The sequence below is a fragment of the Chelonia mydas genome, chromosome 8, assembly GCF_015237465.2.
Source record: "Chelonia mydas isolate rCheMyd1 chromosome 8, rCheMyd1.pri.v2, whole genome shotgun sequence".
Lineage (NCBI taxonomy): Eukaryota > Metazoa > Chordata > Testudines > Cheloniidae > Chelonia > Chelonia mydas.
Genome location: NC_057854.1, coordinates 60,143,606 through 60,163,862, shown reverse-complemented (window position 1 = coordinate 60,163,862; position 20,257 = coordinate 60,143,606). Strand labels below are relative to the sequence as shown.

The following is a 20,257-nucleotide window of genomic DNA, read 5'->3' as shown; positions in this document are numbered from 1 at the left end:
ACAGACTGCAAACTCTTAAAAATAAGAGTGAAATATAACCATCACATCGCTTGAATGCCAACGTAGGCTCTAATTTTCAGTCTAGCTGGTGAGTGCTTATATCTCGGTAGGCAGCAAATGGATAGGTGTCTTAAAGATTAGTACCAGGTCTCATAATTGGACCCAAAAATTAACAGGCAGCCAGTGGAGGGCACAGCTCTCGGACATCAGTCTGGCTCAGATAGGTCATGCTTGCTAGGTCCCCATCTAAGATGACAGTGTAGTTCCCTGGCAAGCTGGAAGAGTTGGATAAGGGACAGGAGATCCTGGGGGGCAGTCAGGGGACAGTTGAATGAGGCAGAGTTTGGAGTGGGGGCAGTCAGGAGACAGCGAGAATGGGGGATTGGATGGAGGTGGGGTCCTGGGGGGGGCAGTTAGGGACAGGGGTCCCAGGAGGGGGCAGTCAGTGGACAAGGAGTGGGTGGGTGGGTGGGTGGGGGGTTTGGATGGGTCGGGGATTCTGAGGGGGTCGGTCGCGGGGGGGGGGGGGGGTGGGAAGGGGCAGATAAGGGACATGGGCCAAGCTGTTTGCGGAGGCACAGCCTTCCCCCTACCCAGCCCTCCATACCGTTTTGTAACCCCGATGTGGCCCTCGGGCCAAAAAGTTTGCCCACCCCTGCTCTACACTTTGCACTACTTTGACTATCAGAGAACAGATGCAGTTAAGGGGAGTAGGAAGGTTACTGCTAATTGATCCAGGTACTTCCTTCTTCCTACCAGGTGACTTCAGCCTTTCCTGAGTTAGATGCCTATTATCCAGTTTCACATGTCTTGGGGCCACTAATATATGCAGTGTAAATATCAGTAGAAAAGATGTGAAGCAAATCTCACGTCTCACGTCTTCTCAGGAATTTTTATAGATTGTGTGTTAAAAGGAGGAGGAAAATGGCCTGAGTCTTAATCCCCTCAAAGAAATGCAAGAGGAAAGATCAAAAACTTTGTAAAGCTTCTCTATCTACTCCCACTGGCTCATGTTTGCATTTCAGGACATACCTAAGCATAGAAATCTCTTTATCAAAAGGAACTCCTGTCGTAATTACAACAGGACACAATAGTACAGCTCAGAAATAGAATGCCCTCCAAGAACAGAAGCTCAAAGCAAATGAAGCACGCTGTTCCCTGACTGAAAACCAGTAAAATATAAGTGGAACAGTCTTGCACTGAAAGGAAATTACAAATTCTATTCAGATGAAATCCATTAAAGCCTGCACTAAAAAGCAGGTTCTAAGGCAAAACGTTTGCTCATTTGTCTATTGATTGAATCAGGATATTGATGATCTGCCTGGTGCTTAATATTTGTGGAGGGCAACATTGATTTAGAGCTGCCTGTAATAATTTATGCATACTGTATCTTGACCTGGTTATTGGGATAATTAGTGTATGACTATCTTGGATTAAATCAACTGTTGGGAAAACAACCAGGAAGGCAAGACAGTAACTTGATATAAGACATCCACACACGCACTTGGGGGGTTGTTACAAAACACTTGAGACATAATGCAAGGGCCTTTTGCTTTGACACTCTAGCTCCACCATCTGCACATTTCAAACTGGTTTGGGGGAGCATATTAAAGCTTGGGAATTTGAGAACAAAAGTTTTGAGTGGATTTAATAAGAGCTCCTCAAAGACAGAAGGAGAATGTGTTAAGAGAAGACTGAGATCCAAACTCTCAAAGGTTAGGGAGAGAGAGGCCTGCCTAGGACTCAAGGTAAGAAACATACATGTAAACACTCTAAGTTATGCTTTGCTGCTACTGTTAAGATTAAACAATGCTTTTGTTTTAAGACAGCTGGTATATCACTATATTTACTGCTGGCCACAGATTCCTGAAAGGAAGAACTGCAGGTGCCAAACGCAATTAGATTAGACAGGCGAGTACAGTTGGTACAGACAGCTGCAGTCCAGGACCCCATCTAAGAGTGTGAGAAATCACCTGATTCCCCCCACCAGGAGAGGTGAAGACATGAGGAACGAGAGCCGAGGGGGTGCCCTAAATGGGTCACAGATGCAGCTCAACCTGTAACAAATCACAGTGAATGTTTAAACATATGCACATGTTTAGATGAGTACATGCACTGGTGTGTGCTAGCGCTATCAAACCACTTGAGAACACACATCACTAATCCTGTGAGATTAGTGAATACTTACATGTCCAATTTTCAATTACAGCCAACTTCCCCCACCAAGTTAAAACATACAGCCTGATGTTTTCCTTGTAAGCAACAACAGTACTTCAAGTCCCCTCACCAGTGATGTCACACGACCACTGCCAAGACTCCACGGTAACCTTTTGGTCACAATTTATATTAAGGTGCCATTTATAAATGGCTAAGAAATTATTAATAGCTGTTATAAAGCATGTTACCAACATCAATAGCATGTTAAAAATGATTCTAAGTACATCAGTAAAAGCTATTATAGATCATAAGATATAGTGGATCATAAAATATAGCAATAAAGAAAACTATTGACCATTTGGACTAACAACTAATCATTTATTAAAATATATAATTGTTTACTAACCCTTTTAAAACCATTTTTGGAACCTTTATACTACGTGTGATCAATTTTTTCTAAGATCTAATACAATTGCCCAAGATTCAACCCTTACGCTTCTATAAAATGTCTCCTCCATTCCTACTTGCTACTCTTCATTCCTGGAAGATTCTAGAGAATCTCTCATTTTAAAACTCTCAGTCTTTAAGATATTGGGTAAATCTAGGCCTGAGTGAAATCAGCCGGAGTTTTGCCATTGACTTCTGGCCAGGATTTCAACCCACCCCATATACAATCTGAGAAGGCAGCAGCTGAAACTGAAACACTCTAGTTCACACAGGGCCACTCAAGCACTTTCATTAGGCAGGCTGGCCAAACTAGATTTAAGTTAAGCTTCATTTTTTGCTGCCTTCGTTGCTCGTTATTTTAGACAAATCTGCACTCAGAACTTCAGGCAATTACAGTTTCAGAAAGATTTACATTTGACAATTTCAGGAATGTACACAAGCATTTTTTTCTGACTTTTGGGAAAAGTGAAGAGTAGATGGAAAGGGAATTTACAGATGCAAATAAAATCCATGAACAGTAATACCTTTTTATAGAGATTTTATATATTACCTCAGAACTTTTCCAGCTTTACATGTAAACTAGTTAATGGATTTAAATTTCAAACATTTGAGAATATTCTTTAGATCTGCACTCATTTACAAATCTTAAAACAACTTCTGTTTAAAGAAAAATGAATGCAGTGAAATCAACTTGGAAACACTGCCTGTCAGCATTTGCTTCTTAGCAAAATATTTTCTGCTTCAATAAATACCCATTTCCTCTGAGTTTACAGCACTTATATTTCTCACCAGCAGAGGGAAAAATGAAAGTCATGGAAGTCAACAGCAGCCCTCCCATACAAGTTACCTTGCAGTATTCTCTATATTCACTGGCGCCAAGAAGAGGCTTGTTGGACTCAGCACACCATGCTTATACTGCCAAAAGGAAGGAGCTTCACTCCAACCTCTTCACATTTTAAATGATTTCCTTCCACTCCTTATTAACTCAGGATATACATACAATGTTAAAGGTCTTCAGGTAAAGAAAATGACTGCACAGCAAACCAAAAAAATAAATGTGTACTTACAATTTCTAATGAAGCATGTATCTGTCCAGACAAAAGAAACTAACAGGACCACAGTTCCTTAAAAAACAGGTGCTACATAATTTACAGAGCTACAATTTGATATTCACAGAATCCAATCTATATGGCACATTTTTCCCACAAATTATTTCTTTTAGCATTCCAGGTGAACTTTAACCTGTTAGGCCAACAATTTCTTCAGGCAGGGATTTTTAATTTTTCATGAACACATTAGTTTAATAAAGTAGTTGGCATTAGTTATGGCTTTTGAATTAAAATGAGCACAGCATCACAACATTAAATTTTAAACCCACCATCTAATCCATTAATTTTGACCAGCTTATTTTTGTACAGTGTTAGCAAGTATTAGCAACTAAGTGCATATTTCACTGGGCATGAGAATGAAAAGTTAGACCAATAAAACATTTTTGAAAGTCATTGACGAGAACAGTAATATTTTATACACTGATTGAACACAGAATGAAAGCCAAAAACAAATGTGCTGTTCAGATAAACATTTATCTGACATCATATATCGCATTATCCTTGATCATAGGTTCAGCTCCTTATGAACTTAATACATAGTACACTTCCCACATATTACTCCTTATCTGTATTCAAAAATAAGAAGTTTACAGTATTGTTGAATAGTTCTATAAATCATGTAGCTCAAGCACTGGCTTTTAGCACATCCTTGTAGAATTATCTTGATAGAAAAAAAATTCCCTGCCAATAACTTTATAGTAGTTAAGCCTATTCAGTTGAAGGTGCTGATCCGTTATTTCTTCAGGTATACAAGTCTATTTAAAAAGAAATTACCTCTGCGTTGATTAAAGAAATCTGCTTCTGCCACTTTGTTCAGTGCAGCATTCAGAAAGCTCAAGTAGTGTACAGACAGTTCTTGCTTTGTATAAATTATAAAGCAGTAATATTTTTAATATAAATCAGTATTTCAAAAGGTCCCTATTGGCAGCTATAATATTGCTGTCCTTTTTTTAAACCCTGGCAGTATGGAACCCCGAATATCACACTGTAAGCTAGTTTCCATCTTGCTTTAGTACTTTTTAAACAATGATAGTAGAGGTGTTTTTGTTTAGCTATTTCAAAGCAGTTTTGATTATTAAAACAGTACTATACAGAAAAGAGAGGAAACAGTCAATTTGATATTTGAACCCCATACTGCTTGTCATTTAACTTTTCAGTAAAATAGCTCACATTCTCACTTATACATTTTAATTTTCAATACAGTTTACACAATTTGTACACGTCTCAGCACTGCAAGCTCTTAAAACTGCTCACCAGTAGGAATGCAGCTCACCTAAACAAATGGCACATAGTACAGCTTCTTCCAGTTCCTGGTACCAGTTTTCCTTACAATTCATTAATTTGTAGATAAATTAAGCATAAAGTGATATCAAACACCTGATCTGTTGTAAAATGATGCTGTATGGCTAAACTTTAAGTCCAAGTAGTTTCATAATGTGTGTATAAATGTACATATAGAGAGACCCAGGAGAGCTATTCTGTGAGGACCTGATCCAACTCCCAGTGAAGGCAACTAATTGCACAATGACTTAGATAGATACCTCACTACCGTGATGAATGAAGAGACCTAAAAGTGCCATCTTCTTCATAAATACGTTTTAGATCGTAATCACATTATTTTGCAAATAGAAAATTCCAAAATATTAAAAGTCTGGCTCTGAATCCACAAAAAATGGTACAGTTCGCCCAACAGATTTCACACATTCTGCTCTCCTGTCAGTTTCACACCTGCATCACTCCACTGACTCCAATGGATGTACACCAGTGTAAGTGAAATCAGAATCAGGCTGTCCTCCAGTGTGCCACATTGAGCCTAAGCATTGCAGGGTCTGAGACTGACTGATGAGCTTTAACACCATGTGCTTTTAACATGTAACACAACAAACAGAGGATGGAGAAGAGAAAATGTCAATTGGACTTTCCATATTTAAAAACAACAACAGTATAATCTGCAAATTATAATGCATGTGAGCAGTATATGTATATACCAAAACCTTGTGGGAAAACTGGCTGCTGCCCATTACAGTAGTCTTTTAAAAACTAAGTATGTTGCCTACATACATAGTACTGACTAGCTCTACAAAATTTCCCATTTCTGAGCAGCAGAAACAGAACTATTAGATGCCCCACAACTTCAGCAGTATGAAACCCCAAATTATATTGATCATTTCTTCACAGTAAAAGTGCTGTGCTACTGACAATTGTTCCCTAGTTTTATCTCAAGGTTAAGAGATACAAAGAAAGGAAAATTCTGGTTAATTCTGTGAAACAAAATTTAGTGGGAGAGTCAGTGACCTGGATCTGACCAAACCTCTTAAACCAGTTAAAGGAACTTTTCTGAAAGGATTTTATTTAACTATTTTACAGTCTTGAATTGTTTGCTCTTCCCAGTGATTTTGTGATATCCATTCAAAACTCCACTCTTAGTACTACTGATGTGGATTTTAACTGCTATGAAAAAATGAGAATTGGGAGGTTTTTATTTTGTGTAGTTTTAAATTTAAAAATTGTAGTCTTAGTACAGTTGAGATGAAAATGTTATGCATCACCAAAGCCATTGGGACCTGAGAGGCCTGGTATGCCAGTATGGTTCTAAAACTTCTGTAGGTGCTAGGCTGCCAGTTATATAAAAAAATGAAGATAAAATGTGAAATAAAAGCAAAAGAAAAATGAATACGTAGAATATTTTACTTTTGTCAAACCTCAAATGCAAAGCATAAGAAACATGGTTCAGAATTTTAAGAGCAGAAATATAATATGTATGTTATAGTATTTAATCATTCTATTATATCAACTGGTATACTATATTATGTCAAAGTAAGTAGTTACCATAAACTCATACAAATACCAGTGTTTTCTTGCCTTAGTTATACTCAATCTAGATCAAGCAAATGTGTTCTTTGGTAACTGGAGTAGGTTTATTTTGAGTACAAGTGCAGTACTGCTGGAAAGCTCCAGCTGCTCAGATCAGAAAATGGCAACTCCTGGAGACAAGGCTTGGGCTACTTTTGTCATAGGGACAACATAAGAGGTTATCTAATGTACTGGCATCAAAAGTATTAATTCTGTATGGTGACTTAAAAAAAAGCAAACTCTCCCCCGTTCTATTCATTGTTTAGTCTATACAATGTTTGGACTCTCATATATAAAGTATTTGACAGGCGGTAGTGTACACATACACACTAAGTTTTAAATTAAAGGATCTGTATGGAGGATGGACATTCTGTGTTAAACTTTACTTGAATGTATTTGTAATAAAGTTTAAAGATTTGGTAAACTGGAATATTATAAGCCCAAAGAAGTGGTTCTTGATTTTTCACCATCCCTTTTTCAACAAAACAGAATATACAGTACATATACAGGTTGACATTTTGATTTATCCAAAACAATTGTCACTTTGCTTAGTTTTGCAAGTCCGATAGACTAAAACATAATACCATTTACAACAAAATATTTTCAGTAAGTGAAACAATAAAGCAAAGGAAACCAGAGCTAAACTCAGAAGCAAAGTCATTTTGAAAGCCTCATAACATACACACACACATACACACACACACTGTAACCTTCAGTGAAGATCGACCTATTTTCTAATGAGGAACAAAAACATACTGTTTAAAAATTTTGCTAACTTAACAAAATGGGGAAGAAACTGCTGCTATCAAAATATACAATTTGATTTGCAGGCTAGAAGGCTAACATTATTAAAAAAATAGTTTTAAGGAAAACACTTTTGCTTGTAATAACAGCAGGTATCAACCTGCCATAGCACGAAGCATCCAAACAAGATCTTATAAAAGATTAAACTGTGATCCTTTCTTCATTTGTAAAGTTCCTGACAAATGCATACAGTGAGAGCCTTAGTCTCCAAACTGGAGCATCTTTCATATTTCTCAATCACGTTTCAGGAAATGAATGGTAGCCAGAGGATTCAGAATCTCAAATGGGATTTGTGTTTTACCATGTACCTGCAATGTTAACAAAAAACAGCATTAACAGCATTTTCTGGTAGTTACAGAAAGTGTTCATTCAAGGAACAATGCTGCACAGTAGGGAAAAAAGTAAAATTCTTTTAAAACCTAATTCTTAGACCATTAACAAATGTTAAAAGATAGAAAAAGAAAGATTCTTCACGAGTCATAGAAGTTCTGTATAATGCTGCGTTCCACATGCCTGAAGGAAGAACAGTCAAATGTTTCCTCTTAGGGAACTCTGGCTTGGTTTATAGACCACAGAAATGGAGGGCCGAAAGGGACCTTGAAAGGTCATCTAGTCCAGTCCCCTCCTCTGAGGCAGGATCAAGTAAACCTAGACCATCCTGCTTACACGTGTTCATCTAAACTGTTCTTAAAAACCTCCAATGACAGATTCCACAGCTTCTCTTGGAAGCCTATTCCAGAACTTTGTTATCCTTACAGTTAAAGTTTTTCCTAATACATAACCTAAATCTCCCTTGCTGCAGATTAAGCCAATTACTTCTTGTCCTACCTTCAGTGGACATACAGAACAATTGGTCACGTCCTCTTTATAACAGCCCTTAACATATTTGAAAACTTGTCAGGTCCACGCCCCATCTTTTTTTTTTTTTTTCTGAAGACTAAACTTGCCCCATTTTTGTTTAATATTTCCTCATAAATCAGATTTTCTAAGCCTTTCATCATTTCTGTTGCTTTCCTCTGTACTCTCTCCAGTGTGGTGCCCAAAACTGGATACAATGCTCCAGCTGAGGCCTCACTAGTGCCAAGTAGAGTGGCACTTCCATGTCTGTCTTACAACACCCCTGTTAATGCACCCCAGAATGATATTAGCCTTTTTTGCAACTGCATCACATTGACTTATATTCCATTTGTGATCCACTAACCCCCAAATTCTTTTAATCAGTATAACTGCCTAGCCAGTCATTCCCCATTTTGTAATTGTACATTCGATTTTTTTCTTCCTAAGAACAGTACTTTGCACGCATCTTTACTGAATCTTATCTTGTTGATTTCAAAGACCAATTCTCCAATTTGCCACAGTAGTTCTGAATTTTAATCTTGTGCTCTGAAGTACTAGCAATCCCTCCCCTCCTTGATGTCATCCACAAATTATATGGGCATACTCCACTCCATCACCCAAGTCATTAATGACAATATTGACTAGTACTGGACCCAGGACAGACCCCTATGGGACCCCAAGAGATATGCCCCCCCAGTTTGACAGCACACCATTGATAATTACTCTGAGTACAGTCTTTCAAATAGTTTTGTACCCACAAATTTGTACCCAGTAATTTCATCTGGAGCACATTTCTGTAATTTGCTTCTAAGAATGTAATGTGAGACTCTGTCAAATGCCTTACTGAAGACATTAAATTACATCTGAAGTTATAAGACTATAAGAAAAAGAATCTAAAGTTCACTTTAATCAGTCATTTCTGGGAAGCCTTTAGAAACATTTGTGCAGTTATTTCTGGAAAATGTTTGTCATAAATATAAAGGGAAGGGTAAACACCTTTAAAACCCCTCCTGGCCAGAGGAAAAACCCTTTCACCTGTAAAGGGTTAAGAAGCTAGGATAACCTCGCTGGCACCTGACCAAAAAGGAGACCAGATACTTTCAAAGCTGGGGGGGGGGGGGGGGGGGGGCAAAGGGTTCTCTGTCTGTGTGATGCTTTTGTCGGGAACAGAAAAGGAATGGAGTCTTAGAACTTAGTAAGTAATCTAGTTAGATATGCGTTAGATTCTGTTTTGTTTAAATGGCTGATAAAGTAAGTTGTGCTGAATGGAATGTATATTCCTGTTTTTGTGTCTTTTTGTAACTTAAGGTTTTGCCTAGAGGGATTCTCTATGTTTTGAATCTGATTACCCTGTAAGGTATTTACCATCCTGATTTTACAGAGGTGATTCTTTTACTTGTTCTTCAATTAAAATTCTTCTTTTAAGAACCTGATTGCTGCTTTTTCATTGTTCTTAAGATCCAAGGGTTTGGGTCTGTGTTCACGTATGCAAATTGGTGAGGATTTTCATCAAGCCTTGTAGGGTGTAGGGTTTGGGGAGGTGTAGGGTTTGGGGAGGATTTTGGGGGGAAAGACGTTTCCAAGTGGGCTCTTTCCCTGTTATATATTTGTTAGATGCTTGGTGGTGGCAGCAATAAAGTCCAAGGGCAAAAGGTAAAATAGTTTGTACCTTGGGGAAGTTTTAACCTAAGCTGGTAAAAATAAGCTTAGGGGGTTTTCATGCAGGTCCCCACATCTGTACCCTAGAGTTCAGAGTGGGGAAGGAACCTTGACAATGTTGATGGGGAGATACAAGAATAAAGTTTTGAAATGAGTGATTTCACTGGGGTTTTCAGAGAAGCCTGAAGGAATTCTAACTTCAATGGGATTTAGGTGCCTTAGGCAGTTTTGAAAATCCCAGCCTTAATTGTTTAAATATTTTGCTGTTAAGCAATCACAGTATCAAAATCAAAGTAAACTTACACATTGATACAATAGGCTCATCTGTTTTCTTAACGTTTATTGAACTGCCACATGGGAAATTGTTCATAAGACTTGTTCCTCAAGCTCCTTCTCTACATTATGAAAAAACTGTAGGTATGGACTTAGTATCAGTAGATGGTTTAGTAGCAGCTTTACTGTCACACTCTTAAATTAAACTGACACTTTTCATTCCAAAAAGATTGGTTATTCCCCCTCGGTCTATCTGTACTTTTTCTGCCCATTTAAGGTGGCTTTGCAGCGCCATTATCATGAATAGCAAGCAGTATTTTGTCTCCAAGCTATTGCTTGGATCTTTCTAAGATATACAATTTCCTTGACACCTTACTCTCCCTCCCCACAAAAAACTCAGAGTAAAAGCTTTTCAGCATATTTACCTGTCCAAAGTTTCCCAGAAACGTAGGAATACTGGTCTGTCCAAGTGCCGTTTGTGATAACTTAATTCTAATACTGTCACATCCCATTTCTGTACATTTGGATCTAGACGTACTTCATCATACTTGAGATGGAAAGCTTTAACTACAGGACGCAAGAAAGCAACAGTTAGATTATAATCCTGAGTTTACATTATAGGATCATCCTCATTGGACAAAACAAAAATTCTTCACAGTTAAGAATGCACACCAGAAAACGTAATTAAGGACACACAGCCATGTCTACATATGGGATCCATGACCCAACTCTGTATATATCATAGTAGCAATGCTATGATTATGGGTGAGGTGGCAGTCCCTAGCTTTAATGCACATAGATTCTTGGAAAAATAGCTCGTTGAGCTGAATTCAAGTCAAATGCAATTTTTGGGAGGGAACTGACATTCTATTTGGCCATTTCTGAGCTGTCCCAAGATGTAAATCAGTAAACCAAACCTTTTTGAAGCCATCTTGATCGTTTAATGGATGTCTATGCAGCAACCTGAGTTGCTTGAAAGTGAACTACTAGGGGGACATTTAGTTTGCATAAATTTAACTTTGTATTTTACATAAACAATCCTCTGCACAGTAAATCTATTAGCCTACATGAACTAGTTATTTTGACTCAGTGCAAAAGCATTAATTTTCTGAACACTATAGAGGTCAATAAAATAATCTAAAGAAAGGAAAATAGCATTGCTTTACTCAGTAGCCTGCTAGAATTACTTAAAACAAGGATGCAGATCCAGTAGTAGGATTCTTGTTATGTTCTGTGTTCACGTTATTTCCCTCCCAGAAGCAGAATCCTCCTCCTTTTCCTCCCCTTATTACAACTGCTCTGTCTTAGGGTATGTTTATACTACCAGCCAGATCGGAGGGCAGCGATCGATTCAGAGGGGCTCAATTTATCACGTCTAGACTAGACACGATAAATTGACCCCCGAGCGCTCTCCCGTTGACTCCTGTACTCCAGCGCTGCAAGAGGAGCAGGCAGAGTAGACGGGGAAACGGCAGCAGTCGACTCACCACAGCGAAGACACCACGGTGAGTAGGTCTAAGTACATCGACTTCAGCTACGTTTTTCACATAGCTGGAGTTGCATAACTTAGATTGATCCCCCGCCCCCAGTGCAGACCAGGCTTGAGTGTGTACATTTGAGGTTGAGTTTTTAACTTTAAATACCACACAAATATATAGTAGGATTCCACCTCCCTCTCCAGGCTTGCTTCACTTCTTATTACTGACGTCTACTGAAGACATAATGCAGCGTTTATCAGAGCTGAGACTCTTGGACCCATTACAACACTTCGTTACATTGATGCACAAGTAGTGACCACCAGACCTTTTATTCTGTACTACAGCTGCTGCTCCATCCTGTCAAAGAAGAGTACTGCTCTCACACTGCTGCTGTTGTGGGTAGCCACAGATCTGAATAGTGCTACCCTGTTCAGTATCAGCATTCCTGCGGGTGGCTCTTGTCATGAACTGAGCACTCTGATAATAGTAGCAAGATAATATTCACTGTTTACATATTAATCTGTATAAATGGTATCTTATGCTGTGATTTCATCAGATCTCAAATTATTTTATGTCAGTCCCAATCATATTATAATAGAACTCCAAGGTAACCCTAAGGTGCTGCAGGAAGTGTTTTTAATGTTTCAGTGGCGGACACTTACCTCTGAGCTGGTACTTGGCTAATGCACCAACATGACATTAAGAGACACTATGCTATTGGAAGTGCTGTCTCTTGGGGATTACATAAAAGCTAAGAACTGACCATAGTATTAAATATACACACACACACTCACTCCATGGTATTATTTTGCAATAGTAGGGAAGTTACCCTGTCTCTCTTGGCCAAATTCCAATTTAGATATTACAGCCAGTCTTTAATATTTAAAATTACCCCTGCAACTTCAACTTGATAAGATATTCTGATGCATTTCCTGTCCTAAATGGTCTAACTTTGCTTTGGTGTTCAACAAATGCTGCACTCCAGCCCAGAAGGGAATTAATTTAACTGGGGGTTAGGTACACAAATAGACAGACACATGGTTTTCATAAAGTCTTTGCGTACTTTGATATGACAGCAACTAAAGTATCACAGTCACTTAGATACAGTATATCTACAGTCTACAAACAGAAAAAGTCAAAACTAACAGTTCAGAATCTACAGTGTGCTTCCAGTTCACATTTGTCAGTTTTTCAAGAGGATTTTATAGAATCTGATTTCTTATTTGAAATTACGACTAAAATAAAAAGGTTGCGATTCAGAAAGAGCTGAGACCATATGAACTGCTTATGCTACACTGGATCAGTGGTCCACTTAGTCTATTATCTTGTTGCCAACAGTGGAGAATGTTGGACCCTTCAGAAAAGCATCAGCCCCTGCCTTCCACCATACATGTAATTGTGGAATACAGGAGCAGAGAAGGGAGATTTCTTAGACATGAGAACTGATAACCTAGGTCAAGGATAAAATTACAAGGTTTAACTGTACATGCTACTCAGGTCAAATCTCCAATCTCAAATGCCTAAGCTACAATATTTGCCTTAATATCCTGCAGAAGGTAGTTCCACAGACTAATAACATGCACTGAAGATTACTTCATTCCATTTTATTAAGTTTGCAGCCTTTTGAGTTATTTTCCATGCTTGTAGTATAGGAGAAGAAGAAGAGGAACATCTGACCAGACTTTTCTATGTAATTATTTTATATAACTCTAGCTTGCAGTTTTCTTGTCCAGTGCACCAGCCCTTAATCTTTCCTTCCCACCCAAATCTTTAACCAAAGTGGGCTAGCCATTGTCATTGCCCTCCTCTGTCCATGGGTCATTCTGTAGCAAGATGTACCTAAGCGCTTGAAAAAATGTAAACTTACAACACTAATGTATGCACAAAATAAGTGTCTCAGGTTGGCCTTTTTTGTACAAAAGTTCTCATTTCTTTGTATTAGACAATTAAGAAGTTGCTTCAATAAATAAATCACCTTATGTAAGAAACTGTCAAGTCAACTTCAAACCTTTTGAATAAAGACCGAGAATGAATAAAGCTAGTTTTTTCATATCAAATGATGCCAAGCCTTTCACAATAAGCAGATAAACAGAATAGATAATTGCATACCAAGGCTATGCATTTACAAAGAAAATCTCTGAATGTTAAAGAGAACCCTTGAGTTAAGGTTAAAGATTACTGAACGAAAGTCAACCCACTAAAACTGACCTTCAGGTTCAACAGAAGCGCATTAACACGTTATAGCAGGAAGACCTTTAAAATGGCATTCAAATAAAATATTTATGTAGATTAAAATGGCAAAATATTCAACTTTTCATTTGAAATGTCCATTTATGGATGTAAAGAGTATACAGGTAAGAAAATTGTTATTTTTATATGAGTGTCAGTCCAAAAATAGAGTCAAAACAGTTTCACAAGAAGGGCCAAAAGCTGTAGAATGAAAAGAATACAAGGGATAAGGAGAGTAATATTTTAAGCGCCATTCATGAAACTTTACAGGATTTTAACCAGCATAAAGTGACCGAGATAGTAAAACTAGTTTGATGTGATCTGGGTATAGTCTAATCCATGATTTACTACATGCATTTAGATCAATTTGCTTAGATTTTATGGCAATCAACTTCTTATTTTCCAAAATTTCAATCTACATTAACCAGCTTTAAATCTCTGTTAATCGTCATTCTGGAAGTGGGCCAGGTTGCCTCTGACAGCTTTTAGCTTCTGTAAATGCTGACAGATTACAGGTTAGATAATGGACTGGTGTAGAAGCTGCTGATCATATTTAGTTAGGCTATTAAAGAGATTGTGTAAGGGCAAAATGATAAATGGAGCCAGAGTAGCAGGTAGAAACAGCCAGCACTCACTCTTTTGAATAGCCCAGAAAATACTAAGTAGCTTGTTTCGAAGATGGAATAAAGCTCTTGTAGGAAGATCTAGATATATTCTTTTTCAGGAAAATATTTTTGAAATATCTGGCATGTGAGGCAATCTGGTGCATTTCTAAGGTTAAAAAAAAGTTTGCTTTTCAGAAGTACTTTTATGAGCCAGGGAGAAAAGTAATCACATTCCCCTTTCAATCTGAACACATGTATGTCTCTTAGACAGACAGACAACACACTGTATGCTGTACTCTCACAATCCTGTCTTAGTTTGTGCCTTCAGACTAAACTCTTCGGGCCAGGGACGTTTTTCTGGCATAGCTTACTGAGTTATTCCTTTTCCTCTTTCATTTTCAGTGCTTACTGTTAACTTGTCCCTTTTTTCGCTTTCACGCTTTCCTTTCTCCATAATGAGCGCCCTTCATGTTCTCAACTCTCATTCCTCTCCCTCAGTCTTGCTTCTTTTTCTTAACTAGCATCCTCTCCCTCATTTCTCTTCACCAACTCACTACTCTCTTCTTGCCTCGACTAGGGCTGTGGTAGCAGGATCTAGGGATTTTTAACTATAGCTCAGAAAACACAGGGCAAGACTGTGTGTGTGTGTGTGTGTGTGTGTGTGTGTGTGTGTGTGTGTGTGTGTGTGTGTGTGTGTGTTTAGGGGTGAAGAGGAAGAGGATTCTCACCCTGCAGGCTGTAGCACCAACGCAGGGTGGATATAAATCAATGATTTTTTGATTGTTGTTTAAATTATAGTAAGCGTTTCTTTTTACAAATAAACCTGTTTAAAATGAAATACAAATTTAATACGAAATCTCGTAAGGCCTAAATTTATAATCTCTTAAAACATTTAAATAAAATAAATAAGTATGCTGTTTTGTGTGTTTAATTAAACTCCAGCTACCATTCTAATGCAACTTGACACAAATCATGAGCAAAGAGTTAATTATCCAGTAGTAAAGTAGTAAATTATCATTCACCACTTTCTAACATACTAAAAACACAGTTGTTAAGCATCTGAAAATATTAGGCTATATAATTGCTTAAATAAAAGTATATAGTTATAGTGTTCCCTCCTAGGTACCAAGATGATGTACCAAATCTAGTGTAAAGGCTGTTTTTAGATGTAAATCAACGTGTTTTAACAATTATATCAGCGAATGAGAATGCACCTTTCTGTAGAAAATAACTGAAGTATACATGAAAATGCTGATTAAAACGGATTTAAATTGAGGTTTTCCACTGCAGATTTAAATCACTCAATCCACCTGCAACAGCAGCAGGGAGTGGGATGGGAGTAAAGATCAGAAGCAGTAGAGGCCTGGAGTTTCCTTAGAAGTTGCTCCACATGTTGCAGTCAGAAGAGTAAGCATCAGTTTGTGCTTGCCTATGTAAGCGAACAGCACTGGCCTCAAGGCACACTAGGCAAATTCCTGGTCGCAAAGAGGTCTAAATCCAGGGCCTGCTATGATCAAATATCAGCAGACTAACTGCCTTTCATCTAGCTTGTATCTGAGAAGTAGCTTTACCTATGTCAGAGCTTAAAGTTTTAGGAAGACATCTTATTTTATACAAATGCTGTGTTTATAAAATACACATAGCAAAATACAAACGGACTTAACCCATCCATGACAAGTACTGGAATTTGGGGGGGGACGGGAGAGAGAGGTTGTAACCCTGGAATGCTCTACGTTTTAGGGCGTTTGTCAGAACGGAAAAAAGGCAAACTTGTGCACTTGCTATTTCAGAAACAACTGGTGAGTACTGTGAACTTCATAAAGCAGCAAGATTTCTAGGAGTTGCAGGGTTGGGGTGGAGGGATGTTACTGGGCTGTCTTGGAGTAAATGAAAAGAGAAGTTGTCTGATGGTCCTAGGATGACCAGACAGCAAAAGTGAAAAATCGGGATGGGGATGGAGGGTAATAGAAGGCTATATAAGAAAAAGACCCAAAAATCAGGACTCTCCCTATGAAATCAGGACATCTGGTGACCCTCGATGGTCCCTGCCTGGGTGAAGGCTAGGAGGAGGAGCAGTTCTGTAACAGCAAACCACCTTCTCAAGGAAGACTCAGAGCTCAGACTTAGTGAACATGTTATCAGTGTTTCTGGGGGTAAAGAGAAACCAGAGAGGTTTGAGCCACTCAGGGGTCTCCCAGAAGTGGAACAGAAGCCAATTGCTCTGTAGCAACAGCTCCCTCATCTTCAAGAAATCTACCTTTCTGAAAAACTTGTTTTCCTGAACAGGTGTGGAAGAAGCCAGCATGCTAGTTCATTTCCTGGAGGAGAGAGAGCTGCAGAGAGCAAGAGCTATACTTGCCGACGGTGCCAAGGCACTAGCTCCCTACCACATCCAAATCCCATAACACTCCCAGCCAAACCTCAACTATTGGTAAGTATGCACTGATGATAAAAACATGTAAGAGCATTTATCTGTAACCAGAAGCTTACTTTTTGCAAAAATATCAACAGGGGATCCATCAGGCAATAGCCATGGCCAGCCTTTGAACTGCCAAGCAGGACCCTGAACAAACACCGCGACTACACGGTCCCTATAAATAAAGGAGAAGGAGACACACACATTAAAGGACTTAAGCTTTTAGTCACTGTAAACTCCTAAAAGGAAAAAAAATCTCAATTATTTATATGAGACAGGTTGCTGTCAACACTACTGTGAGGAAAGCATCGTACATTAACATAGTTTCTCTTTATAATGTCACTGTTATAGCACATTAATGACTGCTGTACTTCCAATACAGCTGCTTTTTCCACATGCAAGTCTCTTCAGCATTAACACACTATTTTTGTATGTAATATTTCTGGACTTCATGTCTGCTTTTTGTTGTATGCAACTCAATTTCAAATTTTGTATTTATCAGAAAGCAAATCCTGTTCATTTTTTGAGATTACTGATTAGGGTTTTTTTAAAATGCTTTGGAAATTTAAAAGAAAATCCCCTATGAATTGTATTGTAAACTAAATGAGATGTAGCAATTTAAAAATGCTTATTCAGCACATACTTTAAACTTTAATACAAAAAGTTCATTGCAACAGGATAGACAGCTGCAACAATTTAACCTACATTTTCGAAGTGCACTTTTAATGAGTATATGCAACTACCACCTGTAGTCTAAGAAAAATCTATTCACTGTTAATACAGAAGATAAAGTTCACAAACAGCAAGTTCGTTGGGACAGGTATTGTCTCTTTGCCATACATTTGTACAGCAATAGGGCTCAGGTCTCTAAGCACGACCACATTAGGAATTGGATTATGGGATTATTTATTTATAAATTTACATTATTGTAAGGATTTCAAAACCCCAATGAAGAAAAATAATCAGGGCTCTGAAATGATAAAACCACAAGGCTATACACTTAAACATTTCTCACATTAGCTGTTACAAAGTTGAAACAATAAAACTTTAACATTAATTCCCTATCACTGATTCCACTCTGGGAAATCAATCACGAAGACGGCTTTACCTTTGTCAAAAATGTTTACGGTCTACTGAAGATGCAAGCTGCCTTTTGGTACTTCAGCAGCTATTATTGTTTTCTATTTGCCTGCTGCTCCCAACAGAGAATGCCTAATTATCTGGAGTGTTAGATCTTATTTCCTTTTAACAGCCTGCTTTGAATGTTACAGACCACTAGGTCTTGTACATGCCTTAAATATTCTTAAACTGGGAGGATAAAGAAAGAATATTGGTTATTTGATTAATCAATACTAAAGGGTTGTCTTTTTACAAACCCTCCTGGAGTGTAAAAGTACTGACAGATACTGTTTCATCTTTTTACAGGCCCTCACAAACGGGTCTGCAGGTTAAACAAACAAACCTATGACACATTTGCAAAAAGATCCCCCTTGACTGGCTCTCCCCCTTCACAGAGCTCCATCTCGAAGCCTATGTCATTGTTTCCGACCATTATGCGCATTAGCTTAAAGCTGATGCAATCTGTTTCCAGCTGCTTCTTTTTTTTTAAATTTACAGTCAGAAGTATAAGGCCCCAACATTTTCCCTTCCAAATAAAATTCAGAAAGATTGGCTATAGACAAGGATTTTTCTTTCAGAGACGCAACATGTCTGAGTAAATTAAGTAATACAGTAGCTCTGATCCTGAACAATTGGAGTGACACTTTCATACTTCTGGAGGGTTTCAAACAAAAAATATGGGATAAGGCAGGAATATTGTTTATATCATTGAAAGATCATAACCTGAAAGGAACAAGTTCCTATATAATTGCTATCCAGCCATTTCTACACACATTTGTTAATGTTTTATGCACCAATTAGCTTGGAGTTATTTTATTAGCTCATTTCAAGATCTGTGTTCTTGTTCTGAAAAAAGAGAACTAAACGTGTAAAAAAATAATGCAAAACAGCAGTTCTGCTTTACCAATCTTGTGGCATAAGTTTCAGAGGCTGGTCTACCACTCGATAAGGTACAGTAACGCTGACTGTTGTGCCCCCAGGCTGCATCTGGTCCTTCCTTCTCTGTATTAAAGTTTCATTTTCTCGTTGACAGCCTTGTTTTTTCTTTTCATCTGATGGTACAAACCTAGGGAACAAAGAGGCGCTTAGCAGATCCATGTTATTTGTTTGCTATAGTCAACAAGGAAAGTAAGCAAACCATAACCTCTTCTAATAATGCAAGTAATCTGACAAGATCACAAGAAGTTTAACAGGGTTAAAACTATTCTTTAACTCGCTATGCTTTGTCTTTGAAATGCCTCTGTATAGCAAAAGGGCATGCTAAGAAAGCTTGATCATTAACTAAATCTCTAATTTTACAATAATTTTCTTGGAACATAGGTGATTTAAGTATTTTTAGTAGCAAAAAAAAAATCGAAGTATTCATATCTGGAGATTTTGCGCTACATATTTATGGATTTAAGTAAGTATTTAGATGGTTTGTGTCATTAAAAAAAGGTCTATCAGATCTTTGTCCCAGACATGCAGGAAGAGAGATACGATGCCAGCGATGTGGTTTAATTAGGCCACAACTTTATTAACCTAACTCATATGGGCAATATCCAGCAATAACTTATTCAATGCACGTCATCACTACTTCCTTAATCATTTCCACCTATTTAAGAACGGTCATCTGTCCCCCACCCAGTACTGGTCCCAGATAGTCTTTGGGATTCCACCACCCTCCTCTCATGTGACGGTTAACCTCTAGGGGAACAGGGTTGTCTCCCATCCTGTTCCAGATATTAGGAGACCCAACCCCATTTCATAGCGTTCTATGGAAGATGTGAATTTAGGCCTCCAAAATTCTTGAAGACTTAGGCATTAACCCAAAATTCCTTTGAGAATCGATTACATTAATTATACACATCAACAGACAATGGACTATACAAATCTTTGCTGACAGTAACATAGAACTTTGATATAACACCACCTTGTAAATATATATTGTGAATTCAAACCATGGAGCCATTATGCTCATCTGTCAATACATACTGTAGCACAAAGGGTTCTAACAAATACTGATCATTTCATTTGAATAAATACCAACACCATAAAGATCAAATTCAAATTATATAGAACTTCCTTCCTTCCACTAGTTTTAAGTCAGTGCTTGCTGGCAGGACGTGGCCTTCCATGGCCAGTGATAGTACAACTAAAGAAATCCAGTAGTTATTGTAATCCTCAACTCCTGAATGCAACAGCAGTCACAGTCTTTGTATTCATGTCAGGATTTTTATGTTTTTGAAAACAGCACTCTTAAAACTACAATTAAATTGCATCTTAAACACA

The 20,257-nt window shown here is 38.0% G+C and overlaps 1 protein-coding gene across 2 annotated transcripts in view; it reads right to left on the bottom strand.

Annotated features, from left to right (window-relative positions):
* Nucleotides 1–4,168: 4,168 nt before the first annotated feature.
* CDC73 (cell division cycle 73) overlaps nt 4,169–20,257 on the bottom strand; it is a 163,360-nt gene continuing 147,271 nt past the window's right edge. The window contains exons 14-17 of one of the 2 annotated variants that reach the window (XM_037907849.2): nt 18,891–19,052; nt 16,942–17,042; nt 10,565–10,706; nt 4,169–7,678 (exon numbers count right to left, since the gene is read on the bottom strand). In XM_037907849.2, coding sequence (XP_037763777.1) covers nt 7,642–7,678; nt 10,565–10,706; nt 16,942–17,042; nt 18,891–19,052 — 442 coding nt within the window. In that variant the 3' untranslated portion in view covers nt 4,169–7,641. Of the gene's footprint in view, nt 7,679–10,558; nt 10,707–11,942; nt 12,095–16,941; nt 17,043–18,890; nt 19,053–20,257 lie in introns of those variants that run through there. The other variant, XR_006292582.1, reaches the window with a different exon arrangement.